The 17,356-nt window shown below is 41.3% G+C and overlaps 1 protein-coding gene across 8 annotated transcripts in view; it reads right to left on the bottom strand.

Moving 5' to 3' along the window:
• The window catches only part of DYRK4 (dual specificity tyrosine phosphorylation regulated kinase 4), a 52,421-nt gene that overhangs the window by 34,235 nt on the left and 830 nt on the right, over nt 1-17,356 (bottom strand). For 6 of the 8 annotated variants that reach the window (XM_045061277.1, XM_023256697.2, XM_045061280.1 and 3 more), the window contains 2 exons: nt 16,106-16,227; nt 11,650-11,743 (listed from right to left, as the gene is read on the bottom strand). In XM_045061277.1, the coding sequence (XP_044917212.1) occupies nt 11,650-11,736 (87 nt within the window). In that variant the 5' untranslated portion in view covers nt 11,737-11,743; nt 16,106-16,227. Of the gene's footprint in view, nt 1-11,649; nt 11,744-12,355; nt 12,427-16,105; nt 16,228-17,356 lie in introns of all 8 variants that reach the window. The other 2 variants (XM_045061279.1, XM_045061282.1) reach the window with 1 other exon arrangement.

The following is a 17,356-nucleotide window of genomic DNA, read 5'->3' as shown; positions in this document are numbered from 1 at the left end:
AAGAGGTAACAGGTGCTAAAACATTCCAGTTGCTTATTCCTGTGACTTGCTCTCAAGGATTCTTCCAGGAACACCTAGGTCCTGCCTCCCAGGCCAGGAGGATATACAGAATCACAGAGTTGGGATGGACTTTACTGATGCATTCATTTTTAACATATTTACTGAGCGTATCTATGTGTCAGGCAGTGTGCTAAGCACAGATCACACAGTCCAGACGTTTCAAATTTACTGAAAAGCTCTTAAAATTTAGAATCTCCATCCTGACCCCAGACTCCTTAGTGGTGGGGCCTAGAAACCTGTATTTTTTAAAAAGTTTCCCAAGTGAGTAATGTGCAGCCAGAATGGGAGCCACAATCTAATGCCATCCCCTCCTTGGGAATTCATCTCTTCCTGCCCTGAAGTTGGCTTTCTTTTATGTCCTTGATGTTTATGTTTCCTTCCTTATTTTTTGTGAATTCTTATCTCCCCTCAGCAAGAGTGTACGGCAACAAACATGAGGCCCCTCAAGAGTTTTCCCTCTGGATGGTTCATGTAGGGGGTCCCCACAGTGCCTAGCCATGTGTTAACATCCATGGCACCATAGTCACAAGAGCCTGGACTGAGCTGAGACCACCTGCAGAGACAATCTTGCATTTGCTGGGTGTCTGGGATGGGGGCAGGGCATGTCATTTTCCTTGCTGGTACAGTGGGATTAGCTATAGGCTGCTTCTAATGAAGGCTGCCTCTTCGTATGTTGTCACAGGGGCGTGCCTTTGTTATAAATCTGGATTATTCAACACAAGCTGACTGCAGTAAGCACAACCTCCCACTTGCAGGACTGAATGAAAATATTTTCAGAAACTTGCAAATTATCATTTATGATTTCCTACCATGGGTGGCATAATTGTGTGAGAATGGAGATATCCCTCCAAGACTCTGCCCACCATATCCCTAGTTTAGGCACCTGTTGTAATGGTCTCCTAAGCACTACCCTGCCCCTTCCCCAATCCATCCTCTACTGCCTAAGACCTCATAAATTAAACATGAACCTCTGATCTTGTTGCTGCACTCCTTAAACCTCCCCAATGACTTCCCAGGGCATGGATGTCCTGGCATAGAAACCTTCCCAGCTTCATCCCTTGTCATGGCCTTGGCCCTGACCTTTTGGCTCCAGAAATAATGAATGCCTTGCAGTTCTCAAACACCTTGTTGGTTCACATCTCAGCACTTCTGCTCCTGCTGTTTCTGCTTGGAATATTGTCTCATTGGCCAGTTGTCACCTTCCTCCGTTCCAAGTCCTTGTCACTGAACTTTGTCATTGTCCTTGAACTTCCAAGTTCAAGTCCCAGCCAAAGTGCCACATTCTCCATGAAGCCTCCATAGCCAATGCATGTGTAACTTTCCCACTACCCCATGCTTCATACTTGCTCTGACCACGGCACCTGCAAAGGTTTGTTACACAAGGTTGTCTTACATCTGCCTTCTTCTGCCAGACTATGAGACCCTTTAATAAAAAATCTGAGTCTTATTTCAGAATCCCAAGCCTAACATGGTATCTCACACATAGCAGTCACTTAAATATTTGCTAAAGGAAGGAAGGGAAGGAGAAGGGGCAGACTGAAGGAGCAGGAAATCCCTAGTACTTGTTCTCAAAGACTTGAGCTGACTCTCAGTCACCTGGGATGATGAGGGAGAATAAGGCGAGCTGAGGGCAAAGTACAGGCTAACAGCACCCTTCCACACCCAGGTGGGATATTATGTGATATTCCTCAAACACCCATGGCTTCCCAAGAATAGGGGAAAGGAAAGTAAATGGTTGACTGACAGAGATCACAGTCATGCAGGATGGGAGTCTCCTTCGTTTACAGATAACTCAGTAAACTGCAAGAAAAAGGCAATTTTATCCATAGCCTAATATCCAGAAACCTATAGACTCTGTTTCCTGGAGCCCTAATATCACCCTCATCAAGAGGTAAGGGGGGGTTAAGTGCTTGCCATAGTGATATGGGAAACAAAGACAAATGAAAAATTAAATTTCCTTACTGCCTACAGCCCATGGACAAGTTCTTGAAACAAGCAGAGTGACCTTCCTCTAGGAGCTCAGCTGACTCGATGATGATGCTTTGCTAGGGGCAAAAGGGAACCTTGGCTTAATATTATCTTGACACCCCACCCCCTCAGGATCCTGTAAATCTACTTTAACATATACAAATTCCTTTGGAAACTTCTTTTATCTCAACTCCCCCAAGATTTATTGACAATCATACTCCAAGCTTATAGCCCCCTGATATACATCTGAAGGATCCCATGATGGAGGTTTTACTAAACAGTAATAAATCACGTCTTTCTAACAACAGCTAGCCCCTCAAGGTCCTGGAAACCTTGCTTCCAAAATTCCTTAGATAATTATGCTGTCCCTAACCCCCTCCCAACCTGAAGGTATATAATCACTCTTCACAACCCCAGTGCAGCTCTTTCTGTCCATGGGTCCTGTCCCTGTGCTTTAAGAAAATCACCTTTTTTTGCACCAAAGATGTCTTCAAGAATTCTTTCTTGGCCATTGGCTCCAAATCCCACCATCACCCCAAAACCCCATCAGGGAGGCAGTTGAGCTTGGATGTCAACTCTGCCTTGTTGATAGTCCACTCTCTCCCCCATGTCACCACATTCCTTCTCCTAGTGGCTTCCTCTCCCACCAGGGGCCAGTGCTCTCCTGCTCCCTGGCACTTCCTTTTGGAAGGAATGCCTCCTAGTCAGCAAATGCACACAAGAGAATTCCCCTGTCCATACCCTCTTCTCAAAGGTAGTTTCATCTTCAAAGAGAAAGCCTAGAAAAGAACATATTTTGATGCAAATGAATGAATCTCTATTCACACAAGACTTCCTGGTGCTGGGGAACTAGATGAAAGAGAAATCCCATGTCCTGCATCAGTGCCCTGTCCCTGGTGGCACTGTGCCTTCCTCTTCTCTACTTTGCATTCTCCTCAAGTCAAGCCCCCACAACATGTGTGGTTTACCCCTCCATCACAGGGGAGTATATTTTCTGCCCCTTTATAGATAGCTAAAGGATAATAGGTCAGGTCCTTTTGCAGGGCTCATTAGAACAGAACCTCAAGGCTCACTGTTTCATCTTATTACCTTGGACAGAGCCCTGGGTGTCCTCCTCATTGGCAAAGTTCAGGGGAGAACGCAACTGGACTCTCAGCAAGCATCAAGGCCACCCTGGTCTCCTGCCCCTGGGCCACCCAGGCTTTGCAGAAAGGCACACTTCCATCATACCACCCCACCTTGATCATACCTCACAGGCTATTTTTCTATTTTCTCAGCTGGCTCCTCCTTGTCTCTTCCTCTTCCCTGTTAATTAAAAAAAAAAAAAATCCCCCAGTGCATGGCCAGGGTTGGATGAAGCTCAAGTTTGATGATATCAAATCACAGCTTCCTCCTTGCAGGCTCCATAATCCCTTCCCAGAAGCCAGAACAACTGAGAATTCAAAACAAATGCATTAATGCAGAGAAAGGGTGTGATGAGAAGAGAGAAAAAAAAATCTTTGGGGATTCTATATAGAGCACAACAAGTTTGACAATTAGGCCCATCAGAGCACCATGAGAGCTGGGAGAAAGAGGCGGTTGCTAGGCTCCTCACATCCCCAGCTAAGGCATTAAGCTACTATCACTGCACAGAGCTTAGGCAAATTGCAGCATCTCTCCCATGGCTGGCTACTTCTAGCTAAGCTTCTGCCCTGAAAGCCCCTTTGGTGTGTGAAGAAGCCCAGGATGCCTGGACAGAAAAGAGTAGCCTCTTGCTTATACTCACAGCCAAGCCTAGACTCAGGAGACCCATTAGAAGAGTAAACACAGCCAACCACTTGGGAGGGCCAGACTTTCATCTCACTGATCCAGTATCCTCTCTGGAGTCCTGCCCACCAGGCTGTGTCCCTGGTGAAGGTGGAGGAAGGAGAGCCTTGGCATCCTTAGGGCTTGAGGGAGGGGCAAGAGCTTGAGTCTGAAAGCCCAGATGCTTGGAGCCATTTTCTAATGGACTTAGTGCATGGCCTAGGGGGAGACATAACCCTTCTTCTGATCTTCTGATAAATGAAGTTTGGACACTTATGGTGCTGGAAGCCACCTTAGGAATCTGTAATCAAATGCCCTCATTTCACAAATGGAGAAAGGGAAGTTAAGGAGGCTATCCAAGTGACCTGTCCAAGATAACACAGCAGTAGCAAACCTGAGTCAAGAATCTATGCCACCAAGTGCCTTTTTACTGTACCATGCTGCCATCAGATGATGTCTGACCTCTTTTGTGTTCTGCCATGAAACTGAATGGGAAGAGATTATAAAGCATTTCCCCTCCAAAGGTCTCTAAATACAAAATAAGATCATGCCTTTATTCTGATGGTGCCTGGATAAAGTTGCCAATAGATAGAAACATTCAGAAAGCAAGAATTTATTCTATAAATTAGACACTAAATTCTTGCCAATAAAAAGTAGATTTATGCACCCTCTAAGAGTTAGAGTAGCTGATTTCTAAGGTTCTATTCCCATTAATTCAGATTCATCCAATGCATTTGCAAAAGTTATTCCTTCTGCCTGAAATACCTGCCTTCCAACTCACCACACAGCCTCTTTGCATAACCCCAGCAGGACATCATTCACTTTGAAAAAAAAAGTGAATAATGAGCCCTATAACTTGTACCCCTTGATGGGACTGTAGCTGATTGGCATGCCATTGAAGCACGAGTCATGTACCTGGGCAGTAACAACATCTTAAGAAAACTTTCTCTAGGCCCTCATAGAATTTTGTTTCTACTTTAGTGACTACACTAACCATGCCCTATTGTCATGTATTTTTTACATGTTTATGTCCCTCACTATACTATGCACACACAAAAAGGAGATATATATATGTTTATTTTTGTGTCCTAGCACTGAGGATAATGCTTGGCCCAAAGTTAGCTCTCAATAAACACTTGTGGGATGGTTTATGAAAGAATTCATCCATCAAAGGTCTTTAAAGCTTCACAGAAGAGAAAAAAAGTACTTGACTCTAAAGTCAGATATTCACTGGAATTCTTACTCTGCTACTTGCCAGTAGTGTGACCTTGGCAAGCGATTTATCTTCTCTCAGGCTCAGTTTCCTTTTCTGTAAAATAAGACTAGTAACCTTACAGTAAAACTAAAAACAAAAACAAAGCACACATGCACACAGACACACACAAAAATAAGGTACTGTGAGTAAGAACTAGCAGAGACTATAGATACCAGAATCAGAAACCTTCCCCCTCAAAAGCTCCAAAAACTGAAATTATCAGGTAAAAACTGAAAAACAATCATGTGTGATACGCTTAAAGAAATAAAAAAGACTAAAATATAAGCTACCATGCAAATAACCAGATTTAAAAATAAATAAATTAGAACTTGGAAAAATAAAAAATATATATAAAAATTGAAACTTAAACCTTGATGAATGGACTTAATAAAAAATATTTAAGCAAAAAAGGCAGAACCAGGCACTTCACAGAAGAGGAAACACAAATGCCAATTAACATACAAAAAAAGACTCAATCTCATTAATCATCATCAAAATGCAAATCAAAATACATTAAGATATTGGTACCCATCTACCAAACTAGCACATAGAAAGCCATACAATAACAAGTGATAGAAAGGATGAGGAACCATTAGAACTCACACATACTGCTGGCCGCAAAGTACTTTGATACCAATGTTTTAGAAAAGAGTTTGGCGTTATCCAGTAACGTTAAGTATCTACATACCCTGATACCCAGCAATTTCCCTCTTAAGTGTCTACTCTAGAAACCCTGCATATATGCACTAGCAGATGTGCACAACAACATTCATAGCAGCACCATTTTTGATAGCAGAAACCAGCAAAAAACCACATGCCATCACCTGCAAAACTGCAAGAAGTGTGATATGCCCATACAATTGAATACAGCAGTGAAACTGATTTATAAACAGGTTCCTGTGAACAGAAGGATTGATATGGACAGTACCTAAGGGACATAGGCACTGAGCAATCAGAATGGAGACCTGATCAATCCAAGCCAGATGCTGTACCAGGGTATGCTGACTTAGTACTGGGCCTGAGAAGTGATTGTAGAACAAAAAATGAACAGCACGATTCCATGTATATAAATCCAAAAACATGCAAAATTAAACAATACATAGTTTAGAAGGATTATAAACATGTAGAGAAAGAAATGAAATAACATGTAAAAGAGTGGTTACCTCAGAGGGGTCAATGTAACGTAAGATGGGGAGAGACACATAGGAGACTTCTTCCTTAAACTTCCTTAAACTGTGTAATATATACCCACAAGGGTGTTCATTGCATTATTATTCTTTACACCCTACACACATACTTAAATATTCTTTTATATATTCAATACTTAATAATAATTTTTAAAAAGCATTAATGAATTATAGATAAAATCTGAATCCCGATTTCAGTTTTTATTAGCAGAATGGTTTTAGGTAACTTGCTTAATCTAATCTCTTTGTATCTCAGTTTCCTCCTCTATAAAGTGGGGGTGATAACTGCCTCAATATTGCTGAAAGAAGCAAAGGTAAAAGGCTAAACATACATAGGGGAGGAGGTCGTATTTCTAACATATCCATATCTCCACCTCCAATGTCACTTTCAATGGAAGTTGCCTATTCAGTCTGAATAATTCTGATACTCAGAGAAACTCTCCATGTCTGCCTGTTTCACTTCCTTGTCACAGCAACAGAAGGCAACCTGCAGTCTTTCTCTCTCCAAACCAAGAGCACCAATGGGAATGCAAAACAAAGGAACTGGTACTTATTATGTAGATCTCAGAAGGAAGCATGGGTCCCAATGAGAAAATGGGAAAAAGTAAGTAAGCACTCTCCTTTGGGAATGGATGTGTTGGCTTTCTTTCTCTCTTCAGCTATAATCGACTGTGACTTCTGTTTCTTTGCAATACCCAATGGTCAGAATGCTTGTTTTTCCTATGGAGCACCAATAAAGAAATGAGATGGTGTAAACCCTCAGATCTTTTTTCACTGTGGAAGACTCATTACTAAGTCTGTCTGCTACAGGAAACCCTTTCTGTTCAATGAAGAGGAGGGAAGGTAAAAGAAATCAATATTGAATGGCCCTCCACCGGCAAGCTCATCCTCTTATCTCTTAATTTCCACCGCAACGGGAGAGGGGGTTTGTAGGAATAACTATACCAAGTTTCACAACCAAGAAAGAGCCTTAACAATCTAACCAAGGCCTCATAGCTGGTGTCTAAATAGACATCTGTCCCCACATGATAGAAAAGAACTTTAAAAAAAAAAGTGTTCATGATCCCAAGAGATTCTGATTTCAGTGGCCTTTAAAACCTTTCCCAAGTGGGGTGCCTGGGTGGCTCAGTCGGTTGAGCATCTGACTTCAGCTCAGGTCACGATCTTGTGGTCTGTGAGTTCGAGCCCCGCGTCAGGCTCTGGGCTGATGGCTCGGAGCCTGGAGCCTGCTTCCGATTCTGTGTCTCCCTCTCTCTCTGTCCCTCCCCCATTCATGCTCTGTCTCTCTGCCTCAAAAATAAATAAACGTTAAAAAAAATTAAAAAAAAATACCTTTCCCAAGTGATTTTTAAATATCCAATCAATATTGAGAACTACTGGTCTAATTCCATCTCAGCTCTCACTGATGAGGAAAATAAGGGCTGGTCTGTACCATTCTCGGCATTAACCCACAACATCTGACCTTTCTATAAAGAATTCCAATTTTAAGCTTCAGGAGAGATGGGATTGTTTTGTTTTTTGTTTTGTTTTGTTTTGTTTTGATCTGTTTTGTTCTCCACATCCCCAGCACCTAGAACAGTGCCTGGAATGAGTAGGCACTCAATAAATAATTGTAGAGGGAAAAAATAAACACTTTCCTAGTTTCTATTCCACAAGTACACATTGAGTTTTAATCTGTGTGAGGCACTGTCCTAGGTTCCAGGCATTTAGCACTGAACCAGACAAACAATATCTATGCTGTTATAGCACTTCTGTTCAAGAACAGCACTATTCAATAGAAACATCATTCAAGCCACGTGTGAAATTTTAAATTTTCTGGTAGCCACATTTAAAAAAGTAAAAAGAAACAGGTGAAATTAATTGTTATGTATTTTATTTGACACATCATTTGCAGAACACTACCTTAACATGTAATCAGTATAAAAATTTTTACAGTGTTATCAAGGTGTTAACATGCTACAAAACCCACCCAATTATAAAAAGTTATCAGTAAAGTACTTTACATTCATTTCCTCACACCAAGTCTGTGAAACATGGTGTGTATCGTTCACAATGGCAGCATACCTCCAATTGGACAAGACCCATGTCAAGGGCTCCGTAGCCTTACATGGCCAGTGGCTGCACTATTGGTCAGTGTAGTTCCACAGGGCAAGGCAGACAGTAAACAAGTACACAAACAAATACAGAATATAATTAGAAAGGGTGTTGAGGAAGGCTTGTCTAAGGAGGTGGTACTCAGAAATCAAGTGACTGGAAGGATAGAGGATAAATAACAGAACCTGTTCTTCCAGTGCTGAAAATAGAAAATGTATCTTTAGAGGGCTTAGTTAGGAAGTCCTTTGTAGCTCCTATTCATCAACTGTCAGAAAAGCTGTAAAGTAACACTCTATATTAACAGAGTTCCCTTCCCCAGACTTCTCCCAGGTTCTACTCCTAAATGGTCTAAGAGAGACCCCGGAGTGCTGCTAGGTCCTCCAGGCCCAGAAGCTGGCCGTTAGGCAACACGTTTTCTATGAACAGAGTTACGGAAGAGCCAGATATCATCCAACCTGCTAGCTGAGATAACTGTGGTCCAGAACAGAGGATGTTCCCTCTGCTGGCAGTCAGGACAAACTATAACACAGGAGCATTTTCCTCAAGTGCGGAGAGATCCTGTGTCATTGGGAGCCACTGTGAGAGCCCTGGGATCTTTGCCAGCTAAGTGGAGAGGACAGGGACTCTCCACAGGCATCCAAGGCAAATGACTTCCTGCAGAGATCTCTCTGTGGCAGATGGCTCTTTAACATTTAGTCAAATGAATGGGGGCATTTTTTAAAGCATCCTACATTACTATCCGATGATCACCCTGTTATCTTAAATCCAGGTGAAATCAATTATTAAAAACAACATTTTAAAACTCTCTTAGCTGGGGCCACCTGGGTGGCTCAGTCGGTTAAGCGCTCACTCTTGGTTTCGATTATGATCTCACAAGGTTCGTGAGTTTGAGGCTCGCATCAGGCTCTGTGCTGACAGTGCAGATTCTCTCTCTCTCTCTCTCTCTCTGTCCCTTCCCTGCTTTCTCACTCATGCTCTCTCTCTCAAAATAAATAAACTAAAAAAAAAAAAACTCCCTTAGCTGAAATACTACCAAGATCCATATTTAAAATAAATATTTAATTATTATTATAAATATTATAGTTATAACTTAGAAGATTAAATATTGTGAAAAAATATACATTATTATCAATTCATTCAAAAATTCAAAATATTTTTTCCAACACTTGCTTGGGGCAGTTGATAGGCTGAGATTCAGAGCACTCTCATCTTCCATGTGTTTTTAGGTCAAGAGATTATAATTCCTTCTTTTCATCCTCCAATTAATATGATTATCCACTGAAACCCAAGATTTCACGTACTGAGGATGGTTATTGACTTGTTTTCATTTCCTTACTTAAGCCTATTCAGCTCAACTGGATAAGAAGTCCATTGGGGAAAATGAACAAATGGTGAAATGACATTTATTTATGGCCCATAAGAATAATTACCAATGTAAAGACAATAGTTATAAGTTTAGATGGTATTTTTTATTATTGATTTTTTTTAAAGTAGGCTCCATGCCCAGCGCAGAGCCCAACATGGAGCTCAATGTAGGGCTTGAACTTATATGACCCTGAGATCAAGATCTGAGCTGAGATCAAGAGTTGGACACTTAACCGACTGAGCCACCCAGGTGCCCCTAGACAGTATTTCTAAATGGTATTGTCAATTACTGGCAGTTACAAAAAATACAACACAAATGAATTTTTATTCAGCATGATTTTTAAATTTTTTTTTGACAATTCTTGTTGTGGCAACTATAGCAGAATAGGTTTTCCTTAAAATTAATATAAATATATGAAGGAATTTTATAGGACAACATTTAACAGAGTTGACATGACTCAGCAAAGAGGCAATGAATAGAGTGGTTAAGAATACGGGTTTGGGGCTCTGGGTGGCTCGGTGGGTTAAGGGTCCAACTTTGGCTCAGGTCATGATCTCACAGTTTGTGAGTTCAAGAGCCACACTGGACTCCAAACTGGTAGCCTGGAGCCTGCTTGGGATTCTCTCTCTCCCTCTCTCTCTCTGCCCTTCCCCCACTCATGCTCTGTCTCTCTCAAAATAAATAAACTTAAAAAAAAAGAATATGGATTTGAATTCCATCTGCCACTCAATGGTTTATGGCCATGGCTAATTAACTTCACTTGAATCTCAGAAATCGGGATAATAATTGTACTTGCCTCTAAGATTCACGTGAGAGTCATCCAAGCACTCAGTAAACAGGAGCTCAAGCAGATTAAAACAAATGTAAGTTGTGAAACTCATGGTGATTTTTCTAAGTCATGACCAAGACCATTCTGTTTGTATAATAGTTTTAAATGTGAACAGAATGTTGTCTTTATTATCCTGTTTGATGTAGATTTACTATTTTAAATTAAATATTATTTTTTGCTTTGTCAAAAGAAATGTTTTAGGTATTAATAAATTTTTGTACCTATGAATTATAAAATAATGGTTTTGTTGTATGTGATAATGGCAGGGATAGGGATGGGGAACAACGGACATCAGGATTCATTTTTATGAGTTATAACCCTGAGGGGGAGAAGGCCAGGGTTAAATCAGCAACACTGCTTGGAGGAGGTGACCTAATAGTCATAATTTTAAGGAGGTGGTGTGTGATCTACAGGGAGGAAAACTTTCACCAGGCCTCAGACAGGCTGCTGAACTCTGGTTCTTCAAAGCATTGACACGAACAGGACTCAAGGTCAAACCTAATGCCCCGGACTCGTTTGCCACAGAATTTTCAGAGCAAGGACCCCAAATAATACGATCTTTTGAGGAAAGTGTGAAATTCAAACTGAGGGCATTAGATGAAAAAGTACGCCTGATTTAGAAGTAGATCTTGTGATCACAAAGTCACCACATCACAAAATTACCTTCAGTGCTGTAGCATTTTACTAGTTTTGAGGTAAAAAGGAAGGCACCATGTCTGTGTTAGGGAACACACACACACACACACAGACGTTTTCTGGAAATTTCTTGCATACATGTTTGGAACATTCTGGGACACTTCTAGTGTGGTTCCAGAAATACGGAGCGCAATACAAGACACTGTAGAAGAGACATAGCCTCAGGCTACCCGTTCGATGAAGGCCCTGCAGTTCTGGAGTTCATGACACTACACTCTGGCCCTGTAGCCAATTTCCCTCCAAGCCTGCCCAGACCTGGCTCTACCAACCAGCCTGGTCCCCCCACAGTTCCCTTCCCCTCACACTGTCATCAGAGGTGCTTGGGGCACAGTGGCCACCACTGGGTCCAGGGTCCCCAAGTCTTCATAATGATACCCCTACTCCCCAAATGAAATTCAAGGATTTTTACCTTCACAGGGTTGACATACTGTTTCTTTCTTGTTTTCAAAACTGGGAAGGATGTTAAACTGCATTTCCTTGGCTTTTTAGCATCCATTGTAGTCCTACAGGAGGAAGGGTAGAAAGAAAATTGGCAGTAGGAGCAAAGTGTCAGTAATGGCCCCAACACCCAAGGCGGGAAGAACACAGGGCAGGCTTGGAGACAGAAGTAGGTGGCGGGCCTGAAACAGTGACTGAGTCTCTGTTACTCCTTTTGTTTCCCTTCTGGTGACTGATGATGTCAGGAGAGGGGGCGTCTTGGCATGAGACTTTGGGTGCTCAGAGCAGAGGGAGACGGCAACCAAGGAAGAAAGATGAGCTAATAATGTGGCCAGCAGTTTAGGACACCAAACAAAAAAGACCCATTTCCTCTAGCTCACTGCAAAGTAAGACATTCTCTTGCCACACACACCTTACACTCTGAAAGATACATACATTAGCAGTTACTTGGTAGCTGAATGCCTATAGAAAAAGAAAAAAAGGACAATTGGTAGAAATGCTTTCCCTGGATCTCATTTAGCCATTTTTGCACCTTCTTTACTCAGGGCACAGCTCCATGAATAATGAACTCGCTGCAAGAGGAAGAACTAATTCAACTTAAGTTTATGGCATCTAGTCAAAGTGGTGATTTATGTGAGTGGAAGAGTCTTAGAGGCTCTCATGCCACTGCTACACACCTGTTCCACAAGCAGACGGATGCTGGAACTCTGCTTTGTGTCCCTTGGAAGTCCCTTGTCAGCCTCCAACTCTAGCAAGAGCCAAGGGAATCGGGAATATATGAATAAGGACAGAAAGGGAATCAGCGCAAATGTTATCCTGGCTTCTGCCTACCATTACATTGTTTAGGTTCTTACAGACACTATAATAGTGACAGCATCACAATTTTAAATTATTCAGAGGACTGAAGACAAGTCACGTCCACTGTTCTTGCAGTTGGAAAATCAGAAATTACTTGTCTCTATATAAGGAGAAGTTTAAAAATGCAGCAATATGTATTATAGACTATGATGCAATCATTTAAAAAAATGAAGCAAATTTCTATGTATGCCTGTAATATATTGAATAAAACAGAATAATATGAATGATTCCATATTTATTTAAGAAAAACCAAGATGTCTGCATGACTTTACACAGGCATATTGAGCAATATAGAAAATTAAACCATAAAGTTAATTACCTTTGAGGGACAGAGCTGAGAGAGGGTGCTGGGGACTTTAATTTTAACACACACACACACACACACACACACACACACACAATATAAAAAAAGTCCTTCCCACCAACAGTGCAAGAGGGTTCCTGTTTCGTGCCCCCATGTTTATAGTGGCACTTCCAACAATAGCCAAATTATGGAAAGAGCCTAAATGTCCACCAACTGACGAATGGATAAAGAAGATGTGGTTTATATATACAATGGAATACTACTTGGTAATGAGAAAGAATGAAATCTGGCCATTTGCAGCAACATGGATGGAACTGGAAGGTATTATGCTAAGTGAAATAAGTCAGTGAAAGAAAGACAGATACTATATATGTTTTCACTCATATGTGGATCTTGAGAAATTTAACAGAAGACCATGGGGGAGGAAAAGGGGGAGAGAAAGGTACAGAGAGGGAGGGAGGCAAACCATAAGAGATTCTTGGATACTGAGAACAAACTAAGGGTTGATGGGGGATGGGGGAGAGGGGAAAGTGGGTGCGGGCACTGAGGAGGGCACTTGTTGGGATGAGCACTGGGTGTTGTATGGAAACCAATTTGCCAATAAATTAAATAAATAAATAAATAAATAAATAAAGCCCTATGCAAACAGTATGGAGGCTCCTCAAAAAATTAAAAATAGAACTACCCTATGACCCAGCAATTGCACTACTAGGTATTTACCTAAGCGATACAGGTGTGCTATTTTGAAGGGGCACAGGTACCCCAATGTTTATAGCAGCACTATCGACAATAGCCAAAGTATGGAAAGAGCCCAAATGTCCATCGATGGATGAAGCGATAAAGAAGATGTGGCATATATATATACAATGGAGTATTACTCAGCAATCAAAAAGAATGAAATCTTGCCATTTGCAACTAGATCAAATCAAAAAGAATGAAATCTTGCCATTTGGATGGAACTAGAGGATATTATGCTAAGCAAAATTAGTCAGAGAAAGACAGATATCATATGACTTCACTCATATGAGGACTTTAAGATACAAAACAGATGAACATAAGGGAAGGGAAGCAAAAATAATATAAAAACAAGGAGGGGGACATAACATAACAGACTCTTGAATACAGAGAACAAACTGAGTGTTGCTGGAGGGGTTGGGGGTGGGGGGAATGGCTAAATGGGTAAGGGGCATTAAGGAAGACACTTGTTGGTGTGAGCACTGGGTGTTATACATAGGGGATGAATCACTGGAATCTACTCCTGAAACCATTATTGCACTATATGCTAACTAACTTGCATGTAATTAATTAATTGATTGATTGATCTAAAAGTCCTATGCAAAAGCAAACAAAAAGTAATAGTTGCTTCTCTTCAAATGATCATAATGTCCCTTCTTTCTTCCCTTCCTTCTTTCATTTCTACAAACATTGCTGAGATAATTCCTCTGACAAACCAGACATGGCCTCTGCCCTCAAGGAGAGTTTGTAATCTAGGAGGGGAGACACATGGACATTACAACGTACATGATCATTACAATGCACGTGATCATGGCTTTAATAGAGGCCTGTGCAAAGAGCTAATGGAGCACACTTCCAGGGATGACTAACATCTGTTGGAAGAGCTGAGGAAGCCTCTGCACTTAAGCAGAGTAGAATTGTCCTTGCGGAATAAACAGGACAGGAATGGAGTCGGGGCAGTTGGAGAAGACTGTGTAGGGACAAAAAGTATGAAAGAGCAGTGCCTTCTCCAGAAAGTGTGAGTACATGGACATTGCTGGTGGAGGGCCAGAGAGCTGGTTAGACTGTAAAGAAAGGGTTGCATGGTTTATTCTAAGCCTGAAAAAATCAGACTTGTACTTTAGGATCATCTCTCTGGCAATGCCATGGAGCAAGGTTTGGAGGAGCTCAAGTAGGAAGCTGTCTGGAGCATCTAGGCAAGACATGATGCGGGCCTCAACCAAGGCAATGATAGTAGGACAGAGTGCAAGTGGGAACCTGGGATAATTTGGGGGACAGAACCGGTAGAATTTGGGCCATCAATCTGATGTGGAGGTTGTAAAATCTGAACACTGGGGAAGAATGAATATAATTCTTTCTGCCAGGGCTCTGTATCAAATGTTCCCTCCATCTACTTCCCAAGGATGTGGGACACCATACAAGTCCACGTGCCTCTCTCCTGGCAAGTGGAGCTTTTTCTTCATTTCAGCTTCAGGTGCCCTGTCGGTGAAGACTACACAAAGACCTGAAGAAGATGCTGAGGGATCTTGGAGTCTCATCTCAGTGCTGCCCCCAGACAGATTCTGAGCAAGTCATGTGCCTTCTCGAGACTCAGTTTCCCCATTTGTAAGATTTGTAAGACTGGACCAGATGACTTCTGATGTCCCTTTCAGTTCTAAGCTTCTTTGATTCTAACTTTATTAAATATTGTCAGATTGGGGGAAAAATTCTATTGTGACTTTGAATAATTCTGTGGTTCTCAAAGACTATTTTGTGCCATTTTTCCCCTAAGAATGCATTCAATCTAACTTCCATTTAATCCATGACACTTAGTCCACACTCAAAGCTTCACAAATACCATGTTTTATCCTCAAAATAAGTGGTGAACTATGTAGAGTATGTTTTACAGCTTGTTTACAACTGTTGCATGAAGGATTAGAGAAAACAAATAAATTCATCTCAGAGCTAGAGTAAATATTGCTTTGAAAACTGAAACTAAAACTTAAAAATTACTCCTATTATTTTACATGAAGATCAGTTTCCCTACCTCTCCAGCTTATATACCCATCTCTTTCCTCTGGATTTCAGCATTTTTGCTTGTGTTACTTGATCAACAACTTTATTGTTAATTATTTTAGGGGTAGACACTTCATCTCATCTTGATTGTGAATCTCTTGGGGGTACGAATGATGAACTTGGATTTTGTTTTATTTTGCTTTATCTTATTTTTTATATTTTTCATAGGGGTATGGACAATGACTTGTCTACTGAAAGGCCTTTGTACAAATGTTCTGAAGAAAGAGAAATCTAAGACAGTTTAGATTAATTCATCAAAAAAATTTGAAATCACCATCTGAATGTCAGAAACTGTGCTAAGCATGGGGGATTGAGAGATAAATAGAACAGAATCCTTGCTTTCATGGAGTTCAGTCTTGTGGGCATGACAGACCCATAAACAGTGGACTGCAGACACAGTATTTTATACATAATGCATTATCTATGTACACCAATCTTCGATGCCCAGAAAGGATATATATCTTTTGAGATTTACCTGGTATGGTTTTAGTATTTTTACTGCAGCTGTTCAGTAGCTAGTTCTTTATGCCCTGGAGAGCTACCTTTGGGGCAGAAATTGTGGCAGTGAAGAACTTTGCAGGCACTCCCTTTGCATTTCTGTGAACAAGAGACAATGTATTTAATGCATTTAACTTACTGTCACTTCTGCAAAGAGAACTCTTCGGGTCCCTTTGCAATTATCCTTGAAACCCTTCATGGTCTGTGGACTCTCAGAGCTGGAAGGGGTTTTAGAGGCCATTCATCCATTTCCTGCCTGGGAGAAATCCTCCTTAGGGTATCCCTGGCAATCACTCAGTCTCTGCTTGAATATTTCTGACAGAGCTCACTGTTCATCCAGGCAACTCATTTCTCATCCAGCTGCTGATACATATGATTGGTGCCCAGCAAATGTTGGTTGGAAGAAATGATATTGAACAACATACCCTCCACTGATACTTGTTATCTTCTGCAGAACAACAAAGAACACATCTACCCTCTCTTCTACTCAAGAGTTCTTGAATATTCAAAACAGTGGCTTTTGCTTCTCTGGAACCTACTCATCTCCAGGCATTCTGGAGTCTTATTTCAAACGCCTCTTCATATGATACAGCATCCAGGCATGATGGAGAGAACCTATATTGTAACTATTCCTCTCTACTGTCTAGTTTTTTGATGACCTTGCTTTAAGAGGCTACGGTTTTCTAGAGTCTAGGTTATGGACTGATCAGGGCTAACTCAGGCAGGAAGATCTTTACATCATTCATCTGTTTGCTATATTTCTATTAATGAAGCCTAGACCAGTATTTTCCCTTTTTAGCCATCACAACACACTCATGTTGGATTTGGCATCAGCTAAAACCAATGACTCCCAGCACTGGGTCCTCGGCAGGTTTGAGAAGTATCTTTCTAGCCAAGAGTTGGGGAAGGCGAAGTCAAAGAATGGCTGGCACACTACTAGAGACTACCTTCAGGTTTATCATTACCCTCTTGGTAAGGACTAAAACAGACAAGGGAAATAACAGACCAATTAGCAGAGTCCAGGTTTGGAGAATTCCTTAGAACGCCTCGATTTTACGTACCCAACACACATAAATGATGAAGTCCCTCAAGCAAGACTGGCAACAAAGGACCCATTTGTCCTTTCATAGTCTGAACTTTCTATAAATGGCCTTGCACTTTTGACCATCAGTCATTTTAAAACAGGTCTGAGGGGTCACAAGTTACTTAAGCCCTGAATTGACTGATG

The sequence above is a fragment of the Felis catus genome, chromosome B4 (genome assembly GCF_018350175.1).
Source record: "Felis catus isolate Fca126 chromosome B4, F.catus_Fca126_mat1.0, whole genome shotgun sequence".
Taxonomy (NCBI): domain Eukaryota; kingdom Metazoa; phylum Chordata; class Mammalia; order Carnivora; family Felidae; genus Felis; species Felis catus.
The sequence above is the reverse complement of the archived record's forward strand: the minus strand, read 5'-3'. Positions and strand labels throughout refer to the sequence as shown.